General features: G+C 40.9%; 2 protein-coding genes across 6 annotated transcripts in view; both read left to right on the top strand.

Annotated features, from left to right (window-relative positions):
- Positions 1 to 16,074, top strand: part of FGD3 (FYVE, RhoGEF and PH domain containing 3) — a 109,957-nt gene extending 93,883 nt beyond the window's left edge. For 3 of the 4 annotated variants that reach the window (XM_084530645.1, XM_084530647.1, XM_084530646.1), the window contains exons 16-19: positions 3,978 to 4,100; positions 5,990 to 6,142; positions 9,083 to 9,223; positions 14,666 to 16,074. In XM_084530645.1, the coding sequence (XP_084386771.1) occupies positions 3,978 to 4,100; positions 5,990 to 6,142; positions 9,083 to 9,223; positions 14,666 to 14,890 (642 nt within the window). In that variant the 3' untranslated portion in view covers positions 14,891 to 16,074. Of the gene's footprint in view, positions 1 to 3,977; positions 4,101 to 5,989; positions 6,143 to 6,862; positions 8,952 to 9,082; positions 9,224 to 14,665 lie in introns of those variants that run through there. The other variant, XM_084530648.1, reaches the window with a different exon arrangement.
- Positions 16,075 to 20,116: 4,042 nt separating this feature from the next.
- SUSD3 (sushi domain containing 3) overlaps positions 20,117 to 26,325 on the top strand; it is a 69,353-nt gene continuing 63,144 nt past the window's right edge. Inside the window, exon 1 of one of the 2 annotated variants that reach the window (XM_084530475.1) lies at positions 20,117 to 20,358. The gene's annotated coding sequence lies outside the window, so the exon portion shown is untranslated. The remainder of the gene's footprint in view (positions 20,359 to 26,325) is intronic. The other variant, XM_084530476.1, reaches the window with a different exon arrangement.

The raw sequence follows: 26,325 nt of genomic DNA, 5'->3' as shown, positions 1-26,325 counted from the left end.
TTATTTTTATTTTTTTTAACTTCAAACCAGGACTGGGTAACACAAGAAAGATGAGGAGTGTGACAATTACTCAAGTACATTAATATCAAGATACGCCATTTGAGGCTAGGGCAGCTTTGTATGAGCTTCCCTCTCAACACACATCAGCAGTAGATAATGTGGCTTGAGTAATAAAGGACAGACACGGTTGCGAAGTGACTGTCTATTGTTGAACAGGGTTTGTGAATTACAATGCATTTCCTTCTTTTCTACAAAAACTTTTCTGTTCAGAAGGTATATAGTGACAGGACGTGGCAGTGTAAACTTCCTGAGCCATCACTGGGTGGGATGGCTGGACTGCCTGTTCAGCAAAGCCCATGCATTTCACAGGAATCTTTCTTCTTTCCCAGTGTCAGCAGTTGAATAACATAATATGAATAACATAATATGTTATTCGACTTTTCTTTCTTTCTTCTAGAATTGCTTATTACAATTTGCCAAGTTGTAAAGAAAATATGTTTTCATTTTTATTATCTTTCCTGCAGCTGCAATAGCAGTGGTTCAAACTCTTTTATTCTTACTGCATTGTCATAATGTTGAGAAATGTTAGGAAACATTGTGGTATTTATCAAACGCTTAGAGAGCTCTTCATATGGGGCATTTTTATTTTTTTTTGATTAGTGAAATTAATATTAAAAAATTGCTGTGTGTCATAGCATGAGTCAAAATATATCTGTCTAAAATAAAAGCTCATTGTGTAACTGTCATAACGTAAATCAAGCCTAATATAATAGCTTCTCAGCTTTCTTTCCTTTTTCAGATACATGGGTCACGTATGAACCCATGCAAGTGAACACTGTCCAGACTGCTCCACAGTAATGGGGCAGTCAAATACAAGGTCCCTGAGAGGAAGTATTCAACTTGAGTCTTATCTGTGTTAGAGACACATGCGTGGGTGTGCTGATGGGTATTCCTGCTGAATAAAATGAACCGATTTACATGTAAAGCAGCCTTCAGTTCATACTAGAGGAGCTTCAGCATTTTTACTTTGCAGGCATGTGAAGGTATCCATCAAAAGCCAAAAACAGATTTTTGTTTATCGTTCTTAACGATTATCTTCTAATACCAGCTTACAAGCTCAAATGGTGCCTTCATCTATGCTCTTGCAGTTCCAATAACAGGAATGAAATTGTTGTTAACATGCGAATTGAAAGACTTCTTATTCTATATTCAAATTCCTCTTGTAAGAAAAGGCAAAAAATAAGGTTGGCCAGTGATGCAGTGCTCTCATCTGACAACTGAAGGGGAATCCACCCCTGGTCAGTGGGAGGAAACAAAGTTTGGTTGAAAAATTTAATAGTTTTATCATCAAAATCAGAATAAGACATGGATTAGTAATTAACAGATGTGATGCAAGCAGAAAGCGTTACTTTGTAGGTTGCTGCCGATCAGTAAAAGTAGATGAAGTTGCCCTAATTGTTTCCCTTACTTGGAGACATCGAATAAAGTCTGAAGGGAACGTTTTTGCCAGTGATTCATCCAAGGCATTGTTCAGTTGTCGTAATTCAATGTTGTACTGGTTGCATCTGGTTCTTTTACAAGAAAAGTGAAATACTTCCCTTTGCTTGTGTGTGGGGGAGGACTTGGATTTGCAGGCATTTTGTTCTGCTGAACGATTCTATGATTCTATGAATTAATATGTATGTCTGAATGTGGGGGCCGTGTGATTGTCCTGAATGAACAGTGCTGTGTGGCTGTGCTTCACCGAGCCGAATGCAAAACATCCTACATAGCTGCATAAAAGTTCTAGATGTTGCTATTGCAGCTGTAGAAAAGATAGTAAAAATGAAAACATCCAATGCAATTAGAAGTGATTAGTTGTGGTTTCATTGCGTAATGCTATTACAAGCCAGGGTGGTTTCAATCGCTCTGCAGAAAGATACTGTGCTGTCCTCTGGACCCGGGGAATGTCAGGGCGGAGAGGCCAAGGGGCTGGAAGGTGTAGGAGTGGTGCCTCCAGACCTGTCTCCATCTCCCCATCCTTCAGAAATAATAATTTAAATTCAAGAGAAGGGGAATCGGTGATTTGCAGAATGGAGAATGCGATGCTTGGGGGATACTTGGGGATGAGGGAAAGGCAAAGGTGAAGAAGAATGAAAGAAAGAGAGGGGTTGGTCTGAAGGAAGCGAAAGGCGACTCAGTTTTCTCCTGGCTGGAAGCTTTCCAGCAGTCATCTGGGAAAAGGAGGAAAGGTGACTGAGAGCCTGCGGGTGGAGTATGGGGCACTGAGGGAAGGCTGTGCAGCAGTCAGCTCGTAGGCCCCTGCAACTTGGTTTTGTCATCACGCTTCTGGCTTGCAAGACTTTTCTCTGGGATGTGGCTGCACTTTCTCAACCACCCCTTATTTTCAAGATCACAGCCTACTTTCTCCCTGCTGAAGTGCCCCTGAGACACAAAATGAAGCTCCTGCCCTCACCTTTCTGCTTTGGTGGAACTGAATTCTCTGGGCTTGCAGTGCTGGTGGCTTTGGTCCAGCTACACCGCTGCACTGTGCAGTGACTGGTACAGCTTATAAAATCTGGCGTTTGAATTGTCCTCAAAATATGTATTAGTGACTTCTGCAGGTGAATTGTAACCCCTAAGGTGAGATCTTAGGGAAAATGACAGGATTTCTGGTAGCACTTGCCTGGAGATCCATGAGCAGCCTCTGCTAATTGTAATTGCGGCTGCCTTTCCTCCCACCCCATGTGCCTGCACCCTTGTGTTAAATAAAGACTTGGAGGAAGGGAAATTTGTTGAACCAATTTTCTCTCTCAAGTGGACTTTGTCACTTAGTGTGCGTGCCTCGAAGGGAAGGGATGGTTGTCAGCGAGTCCATAGAGGTATGTAATGGGCTTAATCTTCACCTGACTTTCAGATTTATTTTTTTTCAAATTAGAGGAAATGTTTCCATTCCAGTAGCTTGTGTCAAGCACATGAAAATGGAGGGAGTTTTCAGACTTGTTCTCGTGCAAGAGCTGTACCAGAGCATGGTGCAGCACCTCTGGTGGGCTTGGATCTCCCTGCAGGTGCTGTCAGGCTGCGGGTTCCAAAGGCTTGCTTCGGGGAACTGCTGCGCCCTTCCGTGTAGCTGTCCTGGCTAGGAAGGAGAAATGGCATTTATCTATTAAACAAAACAGCAACAGGGGTTCGCTTGAAGGTACAGAGGAAGCTGTATTTTTATGACCTGTACATTGGCACGTGGATAATCTTCAGTTTATCAGAAAATTATACATTTGGATTTATTTACTCATACCTAGTGACTTTATGTACTGGCTTAGGTGCAGAGCTAAAGCGGCAAGTCTTGCTTGGCTATCCAGGCAGCTGAGAGTCCTTGCAGAGAGCAGTTGATAGCAGGCCCCTGGTGCAGGTGTCCCTTTTTTCCTTAACAGATTTATTTCTTTGCGGGCTGGAAAACTCCTAAATTAAGTAAGCATTTGAAATGGGGTGGTGCAAAAGGTCTTCTACCAGCACTGTTCATTTCCGCAGTCAAACTGCTTTTCCCAAATCTTTCTACATGGGAGCAGAAGCTTTCAGTGTGTGCACAAGGTCAGCAGCATTTACCTTAACCAAATCACATTGCACCAGGGAGGAAGAGAGTTCCAGACGGAAAGCTCTTTTTGGAAAGCCCATGTTGCCATGTCCCGGTGCTCCTGATCAGTGGAGTGTGAGATGGAGTAGCTCAGTGGCTATAAGGACACACACGAGCAGAGAGGGACCTGGAGAATTAATTCTAACGATCAGAAACCACATAATGCCACACCAGAAACACCCGATGGCTGAAACTGCACTTTCATTCTAACCTTAGGTAGGACACTAGCAGAGTTAACACAAATTCTTTTCTAAAATGATTGGAATGGTGTGAAACCCAAAGGTGGTCTTTGCTTTGTCAATGAGAGCTCTAGGAATTGTTCTGAGATTTTTTCTTTTTAATCACATGTATGTACTTTTCATTTCAGAGTGATTCCTGTAGGAAATCTTCCAAATCCAAGCGAGACAAGGAGAAGCAGGCTTGCAAGAGCTGCAGTGAAAGCTTCAACTCCATCACTAAACGACGGCACCACTGCAAGCAGTGCGGGGCGGTAAGTTTCAGAATGCATTGAGGATTTTAGTTTCTTCTGCAGAGAGCATTGAAGAGAATTTTTATTTTTTCAGTGCAGGACTTAAAACATGTTTGTGGCAGATTGTTGACAGAGCAGATCTTTCCAGTTACTTTATCCCTGGGGTACCAAGTAAAAAAAGGGCAAATGTCTGGTGCTGTTTTCAAGTGGCCTAGTCTGTGCTGTTTTATGGACATATACTGCACCAGTGGTTAAAAGGATAGGTGGTGCATTCCCTGGGGATGTGCATGTATTTGGAGTGGGGTTGTCCACCATATTCTCTTTACAGAAACAAAATGACCTTCCAATGGCTCTGCTTCATACGAGTTCTTCCTAGGATGAATAGCTGAACATACAATATTAAAGATGGATGGTCTCTTCTTTCCCTAAAGCAGAACTAATAAGCATTGTTTCTTCCAAAGAGGTATCCTTGTGCTTGAAAAAATTAGTCCTGGAGAATCAGGGCCAGCTTACAAAAGGCATTTAGCCACCTTTTCTCGGTGCCATTGACTGACAGTTTAATTCTCAGATTTGTCTGAAAATGGCAGCCACAGCCAAGATGAGATTGATTTCTGTAATACAACTTAAAACCTTCCTTCTGTGACTTGAGTTTCATGGTTTGGTGTTTCCCATGTAACTAGTACAGAATAATGTTATTTAAATGCCATCATTTATTTGGGAAGTGGAGATAAATTTTCCAATCTCACTGAAAGGAGATCTAAATGTGCTGCTAAGATGTTCAAAAAACTCAGTCTCAGCAATCGAAATAAAATTACCCTGGAGTAATTTTTTCTTAAAAATAATTGCTAAAATCATGCAATGTTTCTGAATGTTTAAAAATGTTCCACTGTAAAGCTGAATATAATTACAGAAATGAAATAACTATTTTCCCCTATGGACAGAGGGATAATAATTACATTATTAATAATTTATTTTTAAACAGTTGTTGGTTATGCAATATTTTCTGACATGGCAATAGCATACAAATGAAAGAAGTTGATAGTCTTTTCTTGAGGCAATTTATGTTTCTAAAATGTCAGCTTGCTTTTGTTTATATAACTTGGCAGAGCAGTACTTCGCTTAACACTTGCCAAATTAAGGCAATTACCTTCATACAGTAATTAATGTCTTGCAGTGAAGCATATAGTAACATATACTTGTAACCAAAGGGCATTTGTGGTGTGTTATTATACAGCAAATTCTGAATAGATGCTGAATCCATCCGAGTGCCCCTGAATTGCACCCTAGGGGACAGTTTCTGTCCTTGGAGCAGCTGTGCAACAGCAAGTGCCGGAGTCAGATTTTAAGTGTGGAAGCAGATTCCAGAGCTGCAGATCCATCACTCTTCACAGGCACTGGTGTCATGGGACTGATGTTTCCTTGGATGCTGTTGGAATCTAAAGCTGTTAATTTAGCATCAGACAATTTTTAATGGATAGTATATTGGACTACGTTCTTAAAATAGTAGATTTTGGATGCCTCAGTTCTTTCAGGTCGAACTACCTGACTAATGAAGAAGTGTAAGCCGCCTTTACTCCAAAAAACAGTCCCTTCTAGACCATCTTATAGTCTGACATTGAAAAACACTACTTTGTAAACCAAACCCTTTATGACTCATAAAGTTAATTATAAAGTACTTCCCATTAGGCATTTGCTTTCTTTATTAAGAAATTGGTACACAGCACAAGATCACTTACGAGGTTAATTCTTAATGGAGGTAAATAAAGTAAATATTAGATTGGTCACTTTATCTTATGTTTACAATAGTTTTCAGGATTTTATTTCAATAACATCCATTCTGCAACTCACTTTTATTTGGAGTATGAATAAGAAATACTATGTTTTAATAATGCATCATCTTTCTGATGCAGGTGATCTGCGCAAAATGCTCAGAGTTTAAACCACTTGCAGATAATAGCCGTCATAATCGAGTGTGTAAAGAGTGTTTTCTGCAGCTACCAGCAAGCCCATGCAGCCCTGGAGTGGAAACAGTAGGAGAACAAAAGAAAAGACAAGCTGCAGAGGTATGGTATTTACTTAGAAACTTTTGGTGTGCTAGCTGCCCTTGCAAGTCTGTTACCATTACTACTATTAATAATATTATTATTTAAATGTTTTTACAATAAACTGTCTGGTTATCTTTTTTTTTTTTTCCATGATGATATCTGATCCTCTAGCTTGTAACTTGTATTGAGTGTGCATGTAAACTGAATTCTGTTTGTGACTGGGAGCGTTCATCGTAGGATGTTTATTATGCACAGATTCATGTGGGCTTTGCAGCTAAGCTTCAAATTTCAAAGTAATGAAAAATAGGAAGAACTTCTGGATACTTTTCATTATGGTGTATTTCCAACCTTGAACTGTTCACATGAACTGTTGGCAAAATAAGATTTTGGTTTTAACTCCATATAGAAGATAGTTTTACATTCCTGCCAAAATATCATTGGAACTAGTCTTTCTTACCTGGTTGTGCAAAAACATGGGATCCTTCTGAAAGACTATCAGGATTCACCAAAACACCCTCAACCCTGCTATAATGCAGACTGTTTTCTCCAAGATGCAACTTCTACAAATTATGCTGTGTAAGCTACTGCTTCACAAGTGCTGCAGATGTCACCAAGCTTTATACCATGATAGCAGCATAACTTACCCTTTTTTACAAGAACAAGGAACTTATTGGCAAATTCATTCGTTTTATCCTCACCCACAACAACTGAACCTTCTCTTACCAATGCTTTTTTTAGACTACAGGCAGAGCTCTGAGTACCATTACATGACATGCTTTTCGTGGGCCATCTTGAGGAAAAGGCTTTTATTTATTTCACCTGTGAAATACAGCCAGAAATCACTGCATGCGTAAAAGAGGCCATTGATTTCAGTTGAAAGTGGACCCACAGAGTTTTATCTTCTTGAGCCGTATCAGATTCTGGAAGGAGCCACTGAAATGCTAAGAGAACTTAACATCATCGTGAACCATCCTTCTCCCTGATATGCTGACACGTACTGTCCTGCTTTGAACGCTGCATAGAAAATCAGTGAACTGTTGCAACCTTTACTGAAAAGCACCTAACTCTGAAAAACCTCTTTCTGGAAGCAACCCCGCATAGCCTCCAGACTGCCTTCCAGCCTTGTTCGACTTCCTCAAGAGAAACAAACTACATGGAAAAGAGCGAGACTCTGTGCAAGAAATACAAACCTGCCAGTGCATGTCCAGAACTCCTGCAATAAATGTTCCCCCAAATAAAGCTTTCTTGGCCCTTCTCCTTGGGCTTCCCAGAATGTCGTATTTATTTCCGGGCTACTAAATGTCCTGGAAGTTACCACAGTGGTAAAAACTACACCAGCACTGTGCCGAAGTGAATTCTGCTGCTCAAGTGCTTTGTCAGCTTTGTACCCCACAAAACATCAAGAATCTCAGAAATACAAACTGGAATAGAGCTACAAGCGTGCATTGCTCTTCCATAAAATAATGTGTCCACAAAGCATGGAGAAGATTCTGGATCCAGAGCTTTGTACCATCAAAAACTTTGTGTATACAATACAGCTATGCTTGTAGGTGAAGAGCACTTTAATGTGCCTCAGGATAGTCTGTGGTATCTCACTATAAACTTTCTAGCATTGTTTCAGTGGTGCTGTTTGCCAGTAAAGTGAAAACCTACACCTACCCAGCAGAGAGCTCTGTTAATCTGAAAAGCCAAAAAGCAAACCAGTGAAATGTGACCTATGGCTCTACTTCAGAAAGCAGATTACAGCAGAAAGCTGTAAAAAACAAAGGAAAAAGAGTATTTTTTTCCCTTGTATTCTCAGGCTTCTAGCCTTGTGCTAAATCTTCAGAGGATCAGGTAAAATGCAAGAAAGTAGGTATATAAAAAAAAAAAAAAAAAAAAAAGATCAGAGCCAGTCTTCTTCTTTCCCTCCTCTTTACATCAAACTTTCATAACAAGCTTAATAGCAGCTGAGGAGACTGCCACTTTTCAAAAGTTATTAGCAGAAATCCCCAGGAGACCTCTGTGTAAAGTCTAATGTGAACAGGAATTTTCTTTTTCTTTGCTTTCTATCGAAAGCCACAATTTATTCCATCTTTTTTTGCCATAGAGCTCTCTGATTTGGCTTATGTCTCTGCAGCCATGCACAAGTGTCTGTTAATACCAGTACTGCAAAGATGTGAATGACAGAAACACAAGTATTTGCATACTGCTTCACTTTTCAGTCTGGCCTGCTCAGTTTTTATTCCAAATTCCAGATATTTCCCCTGTCTATCCTGCAATAATAAACTAAAGCAGGCACAGAGCACTTGGCACAGTGCTTCAGAAAGAATGAATTAAATACATTGACAACAAAGTAAGGCTAAAATGTAGAGAGGCACTGTTTGCTCTCTCCTTTCCCCAAATTCTTGCTTCAGGCATGCCAAGTGACTGCTGCTGGCTGAGCAGTGGGTTCCAGAAGTGGGCTTGTGGAAGACCGGCAGTCTGTGGAGCGGGTTCTGGGCAATAACTGTTTCTCTGTTTCCAGGCTCATGTTCCTTTCCCACTGCTGGTAGAGCTGTGTTCCACCCAGACTTGCAGCAGTAGCATCCCCGTACATACATGAGCCTGTGGCTCTCTCATTCTGAGGCACCTTTTTCGTTAATTTCAAATCATCTCCCAGCCTACTTCGCTAAGCAAGAAACTAGCAGTGTCATCTTAATTGCCATTCTCAATGTACTTTGTGGAGGTAGAATTTAACTTTCTGTCCACTGGGAACAGTCATTCAGCATCTGTCTCTGTTACGTGGAATTCTGCTGTTTCTTGATGGTATATAGTGATGATTAAACTTTTGTTCAGTCATAAGCTATCCGGCATTTGTCCTTCAGTATCTTTTAACTCTAGACAACTTAGCTGAGCTCTGTTTTGTATTTAATTCTAAGTATTCTGTCCATGTAAACATGAATGGGAACAGCACTCCTTTTTTTTTTCTTCATCCAGAAGCAAAGCTTATTAGCAGCTGAAAATAGTGTCTTCAGTAGCTACCTCCAGTTCCTTGAAAAAGGGAAGACCTGGTACAAAATGTGGGTGACCATCCCCAAGACCGAACCTCTTGTTCTGTATCTTCAAGGAATTACCCAGGTACAGTGACGTTCACGGGGGTTATCAGACAGCAAAAAACATGTAAATTTAGCTGAGAAATAGGTCAAAGGATTTCACTTGGTCTCAACAACAAAAAATCAACTTGATATTCTGAATTTAGCACAAAGCCTCAGAGATTTCAGATTTCCTTCTTACCTATAGTTGCTGCTGATACAGTTCTGAGCAAATGTTCAAACTCACAGCTTTTTTTAAATTATTTTATTTTTTATTTATTAACAATGAAGAACAAAGCAAGGATCATTAATTTTGGTAATGTTTTGTTTTCCAGAGGTTTCAGACAAGTGTGTTCAAAAAGGTTTTATTACCTTTCCTTTAGGGAAAGCACTTACCTGTAAAATCTACAGAGCTGTGAAGTAACCCTAAATGTCACAATTGCTGGTTCAAGCTTATTTATTTATTTATTTTTAATTAAGACTATTCTAGTTCTGGGTTGAGGGCAGAGGAATTTGTGGAAATGTAGATGTTCTTTCATCCTGAAAAAGGGGGTTGAGTTTGGCTAAAGCTTCTTGTCATACCATTGTGGTTTCATCTTTACTTGAAACAATTACTGTAGAAAGGTTTTTTTTATTTTTTTAGTTAAAAAATTAAGTGCACAGTTGCAGCTAACTAGCATTTGCGTGTGATTAAAGTTAAGTAAAGTCCAAGACCGAGATTCAAATCGTGCTTCCTTAGTCCTGAAGATGTAGAATGACAACACTTACATGAGATCCCCCACCTCCAATTTTATACTTGACTTTTGAAATGTTTATATGCAGCTTTGTTTCATCCCCTGGATGGGGTCGAAGAGATAATGAGGGCCAAATTCAGCCTCCCCTGCTGTAACTGTAATGATATGAAAGGTTTTCTTCTTACTAACGTCATTTTGTATGGCTGTAGCTGGGAACAGTCTGGGAAATAAATACTTCCCATGATTTTATAAAGCTATTCAAAATTAAAATTTACCCTATAGCAATTATTCTGCAAGAAGTACATGTTGTCCTCAGAACTGTGTTTTGCTTCTTGTCAGAAAGAACACCTCTGGTTTTGAACAAGTATGTGTAATGTTTTAAGCATAGTACTCAGGAAGCTGAAAGCTAGAATTTAGAGCTCCAGACGCAGCCCACTTGGCTTCATCTGGTATTCAAAGCCCTCGCTGGGTAAGCTTCCAACTTATCCCATGGGCAGTGAGCTGCCTGGCTTCCCTTCTAGTCACCAGGAGATGCATGACTGAAATTACAAGTTGAAAAGGCAAGCTGCCTCAGACAAAACACTAAAACTAATGCAACAAGACCAATTTTCAGATCTCTGTGGAGTCAGTCTAGGGAAACAAAAAAGCTTTAAAAAGTAAAGCAGAGAGAATGGCTTCACTGCGAAACTTTGCAATTGATGTGAAAATTATGCCTCAGCAAAGCGCCAGTGCAAGCCCCATGTCCCATGTAAACCGAGCCAGAATGTCTTGTGGGATCTTGGAGAGTATCGTATAGTGATGTGAGGCCTAACGGCAGGGCCGGAATTGAACGGCGTCCTGGCTGCAGCAGGTATTAAGGTAAATCCGTTCTCAGACCTCTCACGTGTTTCTTGAATACATTCAGTTATCCTATCCACAGGCAAGCTTGGGGAAGGAGGGCAAGAACAGAGGGAGAGAGGTGTAAATTCTTGGGCCTTCCTCCCTCAGGAGCAGAGATGGCTGGAACTAGAAGTCACAGGAAAGCAACATCTCTTATGATGGTATGACCTAGAAAGAGAATTTCTCCTAGTGCTCAGATGACTGTCTCAAGACAGCATAAGTAATAACCCATGGGACATGAAACAGTTATTTTTAGTGCAAGCAGAATTATGCTGAATCGTCCAGGCCCCCTCCTGCCAGTCATGCAAAGCCAGGGTTGAAAGCTGGAGGAACTTCTGTGCTTCAGCTGCTCTGTGCTTTGCTCCATGTCCAGCCAAATTTGATCTTGAGCTTCTTTTGGTATTATCAGTAAGATGCCATATTTTAGGGGAAGGGGTGTCTTTGACACCAATTGTCAATTTTATGACAGTTAAATTTAGTGGTTACTGTCCTCAGCTATTTCAGATGTGAGATAAATCACCCAATAAAGCAGCAAGAAAGCATAAAGGACAAGGTTAATCTGTCTTACATTCAATAACCAAGCCTGGATTTACTACCAGGAATCAACAGTTGCAGGCTGAGACCATAAACAACAAAAATGAGTCCCTTCTTTGGGGCCTGCCATTCCCATGCTTTCTTCAGTTATCATCCAACTGAAAGAAAAAAAGTATGAAGCAAACTCGGTTCTTTTATATTAACCTAATGTTCCTGTTAGTTCCAATTTACATGGAATACACTAGATTTCTTAGAAAAAGCTCTCCCAGAGCTTCCCTCCTCATGGCTGAGTGTCTGCCGTCAGTTGGGAACCATCTGCATATTTGAGCCGTATTTTCCCAGGTGTTCTGTTTTATACAGCAGCCTCGTGGCATCTAGCAAACCTTGAGCCTGCAAAGAGGCATGGTGGCTGAGAGCACAACAGAAATGAAAAGCATGAGATAATTTATTACTGTGATACAGAACTTATCTTCTGAAGGGTTTTTTGAGGTATGTGAAATACTAATTTTTTCACAGATTTGTTAGTTCTAGTTGCTGAATAGCATACACAGCCCACCCGAGAGAAGCACAGGCCATTTCCTGGGAAAGCAAAACTGTTATCCTTCTTAGGAGTTGGCGGTAGCAAATTGTTCCCAGCATATGGAGCATCTAAATACAGGGCTTGTCATTGCTGAACAAACAGAATATCTGCTGCAAAAGTTTTCCTTCTGAAAAGGTTTTAAAAAAGGGGGGGGAAGAGGGAGCATTTCCTTGCCTTAAAAAAAAAAAAAGTTTCTTTTGGGAGTAATGCTGCCAACAATGGCATTAAAGGTCTTGAAACACAGATCAAGTGAAGGATGACCCCAGGAGTTTTGCCTTTGAAGGTTGTGGGATTGTCTTTAATAGCAACCTTTTGGGAAGGAGGAATAAACTGAGCCAAATCCGGAACTCCTGATGCAGTAATGGCCCTGACAGCAGTCATCCTGTAGGCTGGGGAAGGGATTCCAGTGCAAATAGCAGTATGCCTCTCAGGCTTTAAAATAGCAAGAGCAAGAAAACTGCTCTTTTGCTTTAGATGCTTGTTCCAGGAGAATGAATTCATTTCCTGAGTGTTCACAGTTTAAGTTGTGTACAAGGCTTTATGCATGAGGATGAAATTCACAGCTTATTTAGGTATGGAAATCATACCAATCCTCAGACAGATAAAATGAGACTGAAACTCATTTGTGCAGCAGTTTGTCATGTTTATCTGAGTAGGATTATACGAGTGTGCTTATAAGCAAAGACCACCTCAAGCTTAGGACTGGCTGGTTTTATGGAAATCACTCTGTCTTTCCCCAAATCCTCCTGGAGCTTCTCATTCTGCCCCTGTAAAATGTCCAGCTGGCTCCAGAGCACTGACTAACTTGCACATCGTTATGTGCGTCTTTATCTGACAGTGCACCTTGCCAGAAATTATTTCAGTCCCTTCCTTTTGGATCAGACAGGTATATAGAAAGTCACAAACGCATCGTGTTAAGGAAAGGGAGGAAGCAAGACCAAAGGCAGTCTGTTTAATTTGTGCATCTGCACATACTGAGTAGGTGTGACATGTACCATTCAAACAGCAGCTTGCTCTTACGCTGCACTTCTTGGCTACAAATGATACCATTTTTCACTGTCATGGGCAGTCTCTAATTTTCCATGCAACAAGTCTTATTGTCTATATCCTACAACCTAAATACAGGATCAGCAGAGCAGGCGTGACAGAGCTTGCATGTGCTCTTTGCATTTTGTGCCCACCAGTCCCATACTGTCTTGCTTTAGTGCTGCCGTGCATCCAGGCCTGGAGCTATTCTGTATGTGCCAGCTCTTAACTGCTGCATGTGCAAGACCTCCCTGTTTGCATGGATGTGGCTGTGCTGTCAGGATCTAGAAACTTTATGATGTTTTTACACAACAAACTGCACTTAAGACAAACTGAATTCTTCAGTGTTTGATGCAAAGCTGCCATAAATCTCCTCGAATAACACTTGGTCTTCAAGCAGATGGGCCTAGCATTTTTGTGCAACATTAACAATCAATCAATTAATAATCAGGAAACCTATATTAATTTAATAGATCACATACATACATTTTAGACTGTCTGCTTTTTTGCCCCTTTAGTTGCACAGTCTGTTCACATTGATGTGAGCCATTCCGAAGCTTTCATTACAGATGTTTGCTATCTGTCTGGTGTGGACTTCAGCTTGGGGACCCACCTTTAAAAATGCTGGCATCATTTGAAACAAGTTGCTTGCTCTCCACCTCCTTGGTCATGACACAGACTGTCAAAGTACACCTCTATTTGGAGCTTAGAAGAGGAGTGCTTTTATGCTCAGGATGTGACTGTTAGAGAGCTGTATCGCTCCCTACATCTGTGAGTTAATCTGGCCTTTAAAGGATGTCAGAAAATCTGAGCTTTGACTTCCCTTGACAGCACTGAAAGGGATCATAAATAACCCAAGACCTTCTGAGAAGTCTCACCGATTGATTTAAGATCTGAAATTCTCTTTTATTTCCAAGTCTCTTTCCTGGTAGTTTTCTTTGCGGCTCTCAGTGTCCAGCTCTGCTTATTTGTATTCTTTTAACCAAACCTATCAGTTAAAAGACAGTTAAAAGATATTTAACCAAAAAGCCCAGAGGGGCTGCATTGAGCTGTTCTCACCTGGACCTGATTGCCTGTACCCTAATACAAAGGTTTTTAGAAGAAGCAAACATGTAAAAAATACAAAGTTCTGTGAAAACCCCCAGTCATGTCACTGCTGGACCTGTATTCTTGCTGCAGAAGAGAATCCATTAAATAAGAATAAAAACCTGCTAAGTCATTTCCTTTTATTGCTTTAGGTTAAGCAGTCAGTACCTCCTCTTATCTGTTTTCTAAGCTGCAGAATTGAACCAGAAACAGAATGTGCATGCGTTCATGTGCTCACTTAAGTGTGTCTGCACAAGTGTGCGCTTGTGCATGCCCCAAAGGCCCCAGAGGACTGATCTGTGCTGGAGTTTGTAACAGCACTTGTCTCAGAATTGGTAGAGGTACACAGTTATCAGTCATGGTGAGACGTGTAAACTGTCGTACCCCAACTGCTGAAACCTGGTGGGGGTAGCTGCATGAGCAGGGATGTCAGACTTGGAGTGTAGCACAGGGTAGGTACCAGTGAGTGGCACGCAGGGAGGCACTGCTTCCCGGGGAGCTGTGGTGCAGCTGCCTGCCCTGAGGCTGATGATGGCAAGCATGTGCCTGGTAACCACGCCGTGGGGGTAGGGCAGTGTGCCCCTGCTCCTCCCATTTTTAATATGATTTGGTGCTGGGTGTTTACATTTGCTCTTTCTTCTTCTTTTAGGATGGACGGGGTCCACGTCCCATTCCTCTGCCTGGATACGAAGTCAGTTTTCCAGGTTCTGGTGAGAAGTTTGAAGTGAAGCACGTCTTTAAGCTTTGCCAGTCCCAGCAAACTATATATTTCAGTGCAGAAGATGAAGAACTGCAGCTGAAATGGATGGAAATTCTCTCCAAAGCAGCCAAAGGGGAAACTGAAGATACAGCTGAAGGGCTCAGCAACCCATAGAGCAAGTTCCATTTAGTTTCTTTCATACATGCTATAAACCATCACTTGAATTTGGTATTCATGGCACTTTGGAATCTGTATGGCTTTATATTTTCATGTGTCTGCATAGGAAATTCAGTGGTTTCTCTCCTTTTATTGTACATTTCTCACGTACAGTAGTTATCTGGCATATATTATGTTAAAGGAAAAGGTAGTTGTAGTTGTTGGTGATGTTGATGCTGGTTTTGAAACAAAAGACAAGGAGAAAAGCATTAATTTTATCAAAGGCAATGGAAAACCATTGGTCTCTTGTTTTCCTAAATGTATATTTTCCAGTCTTTTTGATTGCTGTTCAGTGCAGGATGTGTATAGTCTGTGATTAGTTCTATAAATGCTGCCTTTTAAGTTAAATGTTGTAAAGGCTTGTGCTGGCCACTGACATTCCGTTCTCTGTCCTTTTCCTCCTGGTAAAAAGGTCTTTGTGAAGTGTGAGCAATGTACTGAATATTTTCTTTGGCTAAAACTTTGTCTCTGCTATTTTGAGATGACCTGTTCACAAGACAAATACTGTAGAAGGGACTTCTAAAAATGACTGCAAACTGTGCAGGAAAGAACATTAAGAAGCCTCATTGATTTTAAGCATTTATAATATTGTTTTGTTTTCTTTTGAAACCAATACCTTCCTTACTTCTATTTGAACCCATTTTAATGTAAGTGAACAAATGTTTTATACTGCCAACTGGGAAATGATCAATAAACAAGAACATTTTTAGTACACACAGTACAAAAAGGTGAGTTTTTTGTTGTTGTACTGGTTAATTTAAAAGAGACCTAGGATTTATTTATATAATTTGTAAATAATGTTTCATAAGTATTTTAAGAATTTTTAAAAGATCTGAGCTAATTAACAGGATTTAGTGCATAGAATGAGATATTTGTATGAACTGAATTTGTAATTTAATTTTCCTGTTCACCTGTATTTGTCTAATTTTCAAACTTAAGTGCTTATCTATTTAAATAAAAAATCATGCAGTTAACTCCTGAGCCAGATCTCCAAGGCACAGCAAGCTCTAGGTCAACATTTAATACAGGTTTAAAAAAATAGAAAAAGAAAAAAAAAAAAAAAAAAAAAAGGAATGTCTGTTCCTAGTGGTAGCAAGCATGTAGTTCTGATAAAAATGAAATAAAATCTGTCACAGTGCTATGATTTTTAAATGGTTTGGTTTAACTTTTGTTTCCTCTTCAGCTTTCTACATTTTGTGATATTGGTAGAAAGAAAGAGCTGCTCCATAAAGCCAGAATTGTTAGGATTGTTGAAAATTAGTGATCTGCATCAGTGAGTATGTTTCTTACCTACAGAAAAGGATTTGTTTGTTTTTTTGTTTGTTTGTTTTGATTTTAAGACATAGACATAATAAGTTACATACGTAAAGTCCTTGATACTAAAAAGTTAGAAGCCATGTATTTAATTAGCTACTGGTAAGATATCATATGGTTTACATCTTGCCTGTACTCCCAACCTCTATCCACTCCAATCAGTGTTAGCATGAAAAAAGTTTCCTGCAAAGTAATTTTTATGATAGAGGTTATCAGAAGGAATTTGTTCCAGCCTGTTATTTCTTCCTGAGTTTCCTTCAAGATGTGATGATTGAAAATGCTTGCCGTGAAAATTTACTGATATTGTAATATTACTGTTCTTTTTCCAGTTTTTCCTTTATTCTTCCCCTTGCTTTGTTCTTTCTCTTTGTTACCAAGAGAGAAGTAAGAAGGAAGAATGGTATAATCTAGTTTTATTATCCAAGGAAAAAAGATCTTTAGCTCACATTTCCCCCCACCCTGGATCAGTCCTTTTTTTAATAAATAACTTTAAGTATGTCAAAATACACATCTAATCATTACCTGTTCCTCAGTTTACCTTCTGCCAAAGATATTCTTTCTTAAAAAATAGAAATAAAATTACATGTTTATAGCCTGCCTGGAATGATACCACATGAGGACCCCAGTAGGCACTTGAGTCATGGTTCTCATGCAGTAACTTCACTTCCAGCACATTGTTCCATTTCCAGGGGAAATGGCAAGGAACCTGCCTGGGGAATCTCTGGTTTTTAAATAAACCCCAGACTCTGTGAGAGCTTTTATGGTATAAGGCCAGCAACTTCAACTATGTCAGGAAAAGTGGTATGAGTCCATTTAAGATCTCAGAGCTGTGCTCCTGTTTGATACAGCATGATAATGCTCAGCCTGGAGACCAAAATGCATCAGCCGGTGGTGTTACAGATTGGAATTTCATTCCCTCAGTCATGGTCAAAGAATGTGACCCTTGTCCAAACCTGTGGAACTTCTCCAACAGACAGTGTTATCTTTTTTCAGAGCGCTCCTAATGAAGTCATTGGAATGGTCTCCTTTGACCAAGTTGGAGTTGTATTGTATCTGGGTGAGCTAACCCTCATTCGTTTTGAGGCATTGTTCAGACTTTGGGTTATTCTTTCATTTCCTGGGACAATTATGAGTCATTTACACAAGTGAATTTGGTGCTATGAAGGTTGAGAACATGATACTGGGAGATGAATCCTTCAAAGCATGAGTGCATGTGTTGTAGGAATGGAGGGAGCAATCACTTCAGACTTCCTTGAGTCCTGGTTAGTTCATGCATCCTGCCACATCAAGGAAATGGACTGTCTTGTTTTTTTTCCCCACACACATTAATACAAACAAACAAAAAAGGGAAGATGGCAATTTAGTTCATGTGAAAATAAGCAGGCATGCCAAAATGACAGTCAGATAAACCAAGCCAGGGGTCCCCGAGCTTCCAAAAACAGTTTTTCCCCATAATTAGTTTTATAATTGTGCCCTTAAATTCTAAATCTGTTGGCCCCTGGCTTGCAAATTGATGGGGGCTCTGGGAAAGCATCAGTAAATGTTTCCTCTGATCCAATACTCTTTCCTCTGTACTTGGGTTTGGCTACTGTCAGAGTCTCACGGTGTTAGTTATATGAATCCGTAGTCTGACTCATTTTGGTCATTCTTCTTTCCTCTTAATGAGACCAGAATATTTTTGTTACATGTTCTGTTGGATGAAGAGTTGCAACTGAGAAATACTCATGGTACTGCTGGTCAGTGGGGATGGGGAGATGGCAACCAGCCTTTAGTGGTAGAAGGCAAAAGATCCTGCGAACAATGATGCATATGCTTAACTTAATGAAATAGTCTCCATTTGCTTTCCATAGAACAAGGAACAGCACATGTAAAACCTGGTGTATTACTGGGACTACTATAAGCAACAATTCCAACAAACTTTACAGGCATTCAGCTGTAAAGAGCTTATTTCTTAGTTTTAACCTTTGATTTTTGTACTATCATTTCTGTCTGTAACTAATATTTTGTGGATCTGTAACATGTACTATCTCCCAGAATTAATTGCATATGCAAAAGAGGGAAAGCTTTCTGGTTTAGGTATATGTATCTATAAAGGACAGATAGATATAGTACAAAACTTCCCATCACTTTCTCTGATCATTGCATGCTTTTTTTTTTTTTAATGTTGAAATTACATCGTTTTTGAAAATAACACTTCAGTGAAGACCAGCCTTGTGTGTGACGTTATTTGTCTCTGAGAACCACATGAAATAGGAAGAAATGCTTCTTAGATCTAAGACGCTTTGTTGCTCCAGTTGTCCTTCCAGAAACTCAATTACATGAATGGTATGGGCATATGCAAGTGAATATCTTGGAGGAGAACAATATAATTGTCAACATTTGTAGTTAAAGAAAGGGGAAGGAGGTTACTTTTCATCCAGAAAACTGGATTGTGACTGTTAGTGGAAAAGAATGTGTCAAATGATAAAGCTAAAAGTATTATTTTATTCTGAGAGAAGTAGGATTGTTTGTTTTCCATGCTGCTCTGAAATGAATAGAGTATCTTTCTTCATTTATTTGTTTTGTACAAAAAAAGACAATCAAGTCATCAATTTAACAGGCGCCTGGCAGTGCACAAAGTGAGCTCCAAGCCATGAAGAGTGAATTATTACCCTTTTGTATACCTTGTGCCTGCAAAATGCCAAAATATTTGTTTCCTATTCTTTATGATGAGGTAACAAACGATTTGGGGTTTTCTTGCCTATTTTGCATCCTAGCATACTTTCCCAGAAACAGCTGCCCAGAAATACCGAAACTGTAGATTAAAGGTTGTGGTTAACCTATCTGACACCCGCTTTACTTCCCTCATTGTCTTTCACTAGTAGCATGGAACATTAGCTGCTAAATATAAGCGCCTGCATATCCTGTAAACAAGCACCTTCCCTTTTTACACACCTTCCATTTCTCTTTTTCTGTTCTTTAATCCATGCGGAGCACGGCAAGGTTTTTCATTTGGCTTGCACTTTGTGTTTTCACTTGGCTGGGCGCTCTGCAGGCCCAGGGAAGCTTGACGGAGCTGAGTGATTACATTTTGTTGCAAAATGAAATAGTGATAAAAAAGGCTTTTCAGAAAGCAGTTGCTGGCTGTCCTCACAGATATAGTGTGATCTATGATCACAAGAGATTAGGCTAGAGGAGGAATTCTGTTTGGAATCTCTAAAATAGGGTTTCAGGAAGATAAAACCAGCTTATGTAGCTCAAATACAGCACAACAAACTTGGCCTTCTGCTAGCATGCACAATGTAAAAGGCTATTACCTAAATGTGTCTTACCAACGTGTCTTGAAACTCAGGCAGCAAATCCTCACCTGGAAGAAATGATGCTAACTTAAACAATGCTTTTAAATGAACCTTGGATCTGGTCAGCAACACTGATTTGGTTTTGACTGATCAAAAAAACCTTTGACTAACTCAAAAAACCTTCTATCTTCTCCGTATTTTCCACTTTCACTGTCTACACTGTCCTGCCCTGCATAAATCTTATTTAAAAGCTAATTTCAACACAGCATGTGCACTTAGTGTACACTGATCAGTGATGAGTCATGTTCAGCTTGATAAGGAAATGAATGAAAGTCCTTACAATTTAAAAAGACTCAGTGTTCCTATGGCTAGACCACACAGGAAAGCTGTGTTGGAAAGCTCTAATTTCCAATTTCCAAGTCCCTCTATTGTTTCTGTCAGGTGGACCTGTTTTCCTTGCAAAACGTCAAGCAATTTTCCTATATTTCAGCAATACGCTCTGCAGACATGGGAGTTTTTCAGTTCCCTATTCAAGTCAAAGAGATTTCATAAGGTCTGTAGCTAGTGTACGCAAGTCTGAAAAGGAATAATCAGTTATCTCAGCATCTCGGAATAGGCAAGGCTCTGTCAAGACTCTTCCTCTGTGTTACAAGTACCCATGTGCTCTTGTAAGACCTTGTGCCAGAGTACTCTGTAACTTGCTAGAAGACATTAAACTGGAAAATAAAATGTCGTCCCACTTCCAGTGCTGAAGAAGCAGCTTTCAGATTCCAAGCTGCAGATGGTGGTCCTGTGCAACTGGTGACAACGAATACCAGCAGACTTCTGAATCAGGTAAGAATAATTAAACATTGTGCATTGGCCTTGTGCATGCATTATTAATTTCACACTTTGCATTGGGCAGCACATTTTTGCTTTGATAAAAGGCCCAGTATTGATTCAGATCATACTGAAGCTGTAAGGAGATCTCAAGAAATTTTAGTTTTCAACTCTTTGAAGTTGCCTGTGGTGGTGTTACAGTGGTCTGGGTACTTTGAGCAAATCTGAAAGCATTGGGATGTTTCCACAGGCAGCTATGGATAGGGAGGTGTCCTAGGAATTCCACTGCCTTCGTGCTATTTATAGGTTGATTGGCCAATTTAATTTTTCAACAAGAATAATTGCATATTGGGGTTTGATAAGCTTTTTTTTTATTATTATTATTTTTATTACAATAAATGCTGTTGAAGCCACATTGTGGAAAACAGGAATAACTCAGGAACTGAATTAAAACAGGAAAACCTTTGCACTGAAAATAACACGTTATGGAAACAAACTCGCTGTCTTGTACAAAGCTTAGAGCTAGGTAGGACTTCAGGGGTGGTACACCAACAGCTGGGGAGAGCCATAACATACAGGTTCTGTTAGTAAAACTTGCATAACTTCAGAGAAAATGCAAGAAAATGTGAAGCCTGTTCCTTAGGCTGTGCCAGAGACACAGAGAGCTCAAATAACAACTAGTCCTGTCAACGTCTACTGCACTTGGAAGGAGTTCGGTGCATTTCCCAAACCTGAGTGTCCAGAGGGAGGGTATGGACCACACGTTTATCAATTCAGTGAGAAAATCCCTTTTCATAATGAAGCTCTGAATCCCTCTGTTAGCCAGCATCAAGAAGCATCAAATTCTTGGAGTTGGATGACAAAAGGTCTCCTTGAAGTCATGTTAAATGATAGGGTGAAATTGGATTGATTTAATCAACCATAACAGACGTGTCTGTTCAGGTTTGCCAGCAGTGTATGACAGTGTTGTGTCCATGTGTGCTGTTGTACATCAATGGGAAGGACTCAAGAACTTGCAGGTGAGTGGTTGGTCCTCGGTACAAGCGATTGAGGCAGTGGGATTTCTGACAGCTTTAGGCAAAAGGAATCAGCCTATACTGTCTCGGTTAGTGGAAGTTTCTAGCCTCTGTCTCGTGTGCGTTGTTTGTGGCTTTTGAATCACCAGGCCAAAACAGGAGGTTGCAGTGTTACTGCCCCAGCAGCCAGTAGCCCTGTGAAGCCAGCTGGGTGGTGTATCGCTGCCTGGATTTTCTATTACTTTCTGTGGCAGGGAGGGGGGGCTGAGCCCCCAGGGCTGCCCGGGCCAAGGCAGCAGGAGTGCGCACTGCAGGGGCCACTTACAGAACAGTAGCCATGGAGCCCTCAGGTTACACGAAGTGTGTGTGCAGAAGCAAACCTTTTGTAGTGATCTAACATATGTCCTGTGGCACGAGGAGTGCACGCAACACACCATTTATTTGCCGTTGTATTGTCTGGGTGCCTGAACTGATGCTTGCACACAGCATGCGGCCCTGTTGGAGACAGCTTCTGCTTGGTGAGCAGGAAGTTCACGCCTGGGCAGGACTTCAGCTACACTTGATGGGGCACGAGCAGGAGCAGGGTTTACATTTTCCAGTTGTCACACTGCATCTAGAGCCATTGCAGCAAATAGATGGGCACACTTTAAATAGATAACCACAAGGAAAGAGCCCTCAGGGAGCCTTTGTCTTCACAGGCAGGACTTAAGTCAGTCTCCAACATGACAGGGGCAGAGGTGATAACCCATGGCCCAAGTCCCCAGGTGTATGTTCCAGCATTGTGTTAAGGAATATATTGTAAGCTAAGGAACCTTACATAGCTGTTGTTTCCTATAGTCTGGTGATCATCCACGTTTACCAGCAGCTTGCATGATTTTTAAAGCACAAATCCCCAAGAGCTATGAGAGCAAGGTAAATAAACACTACACACAGAGAGAATCTGTTAGGGCAGAACTGAGTTAAGTGAAATGAAAACAAGACCCTGAGGACAAATGGTTAGTGAGAAATGTGCATTTGTGCTGTGAAGAAGCTGTTCCCCTTTGTTCCAGGCTTTGCAAAGTCAGGAGGAGAAGAGCCACTTGAGCAGCAGTGCCCTGGGGAAGGTGGTTGAGCCTTGGGCCTTCTTACCAGTCAGCCGCGAGCAGGCTGTAACTCCCACAGCATCCTTAGAAGGCAGTGCCTTTTATGAGCCGTTTTCATGTGGGAGTACTGAGGTAGTAGACACCAATTAATGCCGTTAAAGGTTAATTAGACGTGCAGAACCAGTCAGAAACATGGCAGTTTCTGAAGAATTTCTCTCTCACGGCCACTTCCTTTCTTGTCCTGTGCTTTGGATAAACCTAACAGCTTTGGTGTTTTTCAAGTTCATCCTTTTCCCTAGGTCCGTTGATCACTTTTCCTACCTTGAAATTCTATCGTAGCCTTATTTGTGTGCATGGTTGAGGGGAAAAATACCAGCTGGAAATGGGAGGAGGACACGTTTCTTCTGAACTAGGGCTGAATTTAAATCTTTAGAAGCATACCTCATTAAAACACAATTTTCTCACTAAGTAGCACTGTTTTGACGGGCATTTGAAGTGCAGTGGGTACACAAATCCACATTAAAATGTGTCGAGACTGTGACTGCAGAGCAGGGAGATGCAACCTCCCTGCTGGTGAAGCAGGGAGCTCAGCATAGGTTTAATCACATGCTTACATCCAGTGCTGGTGTCTCAAGTGTGCTTTGCAGCTGATCCTGGGATCTGTTTCTTTCATACCTTGAGGGGCCAGCTTTCAGGGAGCAGTGCTCACCATGTTCCTCAAAAGCAGCCTCCCGTGTTACTCGTTCTTCTCCTTTCCCCATCTGCTTCGTCGTGTTTATCGTTTGCCGTCCTCTGCTATTGTTGCTCAAAGAGGGGCCACATGTGGTGACAGTGGCAGACTTGTAAAATTTTTTCTAAATACAAAAAGTAGCCAACAGAGGAAGATGTTGCTTTCCTGAGCTAAGAGTTGGAGCCATCTCTGAGAAGGGAGAGATTTTCTGTGCAGGGGCTGATAAAACTGTGGTGCTCCCCTAGGCAGATCTTGGTTCCCTTAAAAGTATGTAAATTGCAGCAATCTGAACGAATACGAAACATGGAGATTTGCTGAAGAGACAAATCTGGAAACAAAGATGATGACAGAGGTCTCTAAAACATGCCACATTGTTGCTATGCTGCCAAGCAGGGAAGAAAATGGTGTTCTAGCAGCAAAACAGTAGAGAAGTGCAATAAAGTCCTAACAATAAGCAGGAGGGCACAGAAACAGAACAATGCTTCCATCCCCTTTTGACCACCTACTTTTTCTTGCCTTTATTTTCCTTCTGCTTTGTCTTAGTTCTTTCCCCTACCTCTGCAAAGTTTATTCCCAAGCCTCCTTTCTTGTCATTTGCCCTCTCCCTGTCCATGAGCTGTTTGTAGAGAGGTACGCTCCACTGGAGCGTGCGCCACTCCTGTAGCTGTTGGCTGAAATGTGGGCAGGATGCTTCGGTGTTTGTATTTTGGGGCTTTTTTCCCTCCAGTCCTGAAGAGGCTATGGTGATGGTAGATCACCACAGGTATGGGAAATGCAGGAACCTAATCTGCTGCAACTGTTTCATCCACATGCATCTTCTCAGGTGCAAGTCCCTGGAGACTTAAATTCAAGCCAGTTCCATTCCCACATCTTCTGTGGGAATAATTGCAGAATAATTGCTTGCAAATTGATAGGAGCTTGCTAATGAGCTCATCCTGGAATAGTGTGCTGCTCTGCAATGCCTGGCTCAATGAAGAGCCTCAGCAGCAGCGTGACAGAGTACCTGTGGCCAAAAGCAAGATTTGTTCACAAAGCTTCTAACTGGTGCTAACTGCTACTCCCTGACTCAGTACTGTAATATTCACACCCCTAACTACAATAACTCTGAAGAATTTCTACTTCATGCCTATAAATCATTTATTATTCAGTGTCATCTTTGAAAATGAGTAATTGCTGGAGTTTTGGTTTTGTATTTTGACATTGGATTTATTTTTTCAAATTTATGGATTTATCCTACTTTGATCTAGTGAGAACCGACAACATGTTGTTTGGATATTAATCACAGCCATCCCACCATGCAAACTGTGACAGGCTGTTTAAGCTCAATCTCTTTTATTTTTATGTTTCTATCACCGATGTCTATAAAAATATATCATAGGCATGCCATTTGTGCAGAGTAAGGCTGAAAGTAACTGCCTATCTGTAGCCAAACAAATGTTAATTCTTTAAAATTTGGTATCTGTGCTACTAGAAACTGGGGTGGCTGGAATCTGAAACCTCTGAAACAAGACAGGCAGGGGTTCAGTGGTGTGGCCAGTGTCACCCCAGGTTTCCCACACCTTTCTGCGCCCAGCATGAAGCCCATTGCCCAGCCCCACAGGACAGGAGCTGGTCAGCTAGCTCAAAATGGAGCAACTCCAGATGTTAATTCTGGAAGAATTTTTCCTATGCAGCCATTGGTGTTGCCCAAGATGGGTGTTTTCATGCTTGCTCCATGCTGAACATCGTTAGGACAGTCATTTTTCAGGATGTGTACTGAAGTACATTGTTTCTAGTAATCTGTGAAGTGGAGCTGGCTTCCTTCAGAGCTCCTGGTGGGACTGGAGGGACCATTAATGAATTCCCCTGTCCTTCCCCTGTCCCTTGGCCACCAGCTCTGTCCTGCTGGCTGCAGGGGATCGTGGAGCACCTTTGCTCTCTCCTGGGCTCTAATGCTCACCTTCAGTGTGCTGTTCTACATGAAGAACCACCACAAAAGTGAATAATATATGAAAAATTGTAAGATTTCCATCCCATTACTCATAAATGAGTCATAATGTTGTTTCAGGTGCTGGTGTTTTCAGCTGACACCAGACTATGTTCTTGAATGTTGCTGTCTTACGAGCTCACTGCATAAGTGATACCTGAGTACAGGACTGCCAATAGTCCAAACACTGATTTCTAGTAAATGTCAACAATCCTTAGGTTTAATTACCTCCATTAACACTTTCTTTAATGGCAGCTTAGCAGAGAGTTCTGCACAAGCATCAGATAAATTGAAACAGAAAAAAAAAAAAAAAAAAGAGGAGCTGGCAGTGAGAAGGGTAATAGCTACAATTAAAAAGTGTGAAGCTTTGTTTTGTGTTATCTCTCTGTATCTTTGAGTTCTCTGTATTTGCTGTGCATAATGAAACACTAATTTAGAATGCAATTTGTTTTGAATTTATTTTCGGTGGACTAGAATAAATGAATACTGTTGTCTCATAAACAGGGCTGGGATTCAGTCTGTAGTTTAGCCTCACCAGCTTTGTAACGTTCACACATCTCCGCAAAGAACATGCTAATCCTGCGCACAGCAAGTCCTTGAATTCGCTGCTCCAGTGTCACTGCTGGGGCTTGCTTTGTGCTTCAAGGCTGCTGCAGGGAGTTTGGGTGGAGTGGTTCACTGCTGCACTAAAGTTGGAATAAGATTTGTAAAACGCTGCTTTAATCACAAGCAATTTGTATCCTTCCTGATAATGCTGCGAGCAGCATGTTTAATAACATTTTTAATGGCTCCAATTGCCTGTTATTAAGAAATGCACCAATATCATGCTGCTTCTGATCCATGCACTGAGTTGTGCGAGGTCCTCGCAGTGGTAGCAGACCAACTATGAGAGGAAACGGTCACTGCAAACCCCGTGGTTCAGGTTAAAATAATCGTTTTGTTTTCTGAAATAGGGGGAAACAGAGGTATTTCCCTTACTTATTTTTTCGCAGCTTGAAGCCATATCCTGGCTGCTTAGAAATCCAGCAGTAAAATTCCTACTGACCTCTCTTTAGACCTATTTTTCCTTTGTCAAATACATTTTTTTTTCTTTCTAGATTTACAGGGGTTTTCTTTTTCTTTATATATGTATATTCTTTCTTGCACCTTTTAAAGTCCCCAGCCCAATAGTGCACGTATGTAAGTGTA

The sequence above is a fragment of the Aythya ferina genome, assembly GCF_964211825.1.
Source record: "Aythya ferina genome assembly, chromosome: 10".
NCBI classification, from domain to species: Eukaryota; Metazoa; Chordata; class Aves; order Anseriformes; family Anatidae; genus Aythya; species Aythya ferina.
The sequence above is the reverse complement of the archived record's forward strand: the minus strand, read 5'-3'. Positions and strand labels throughout refer to the sequence as shown.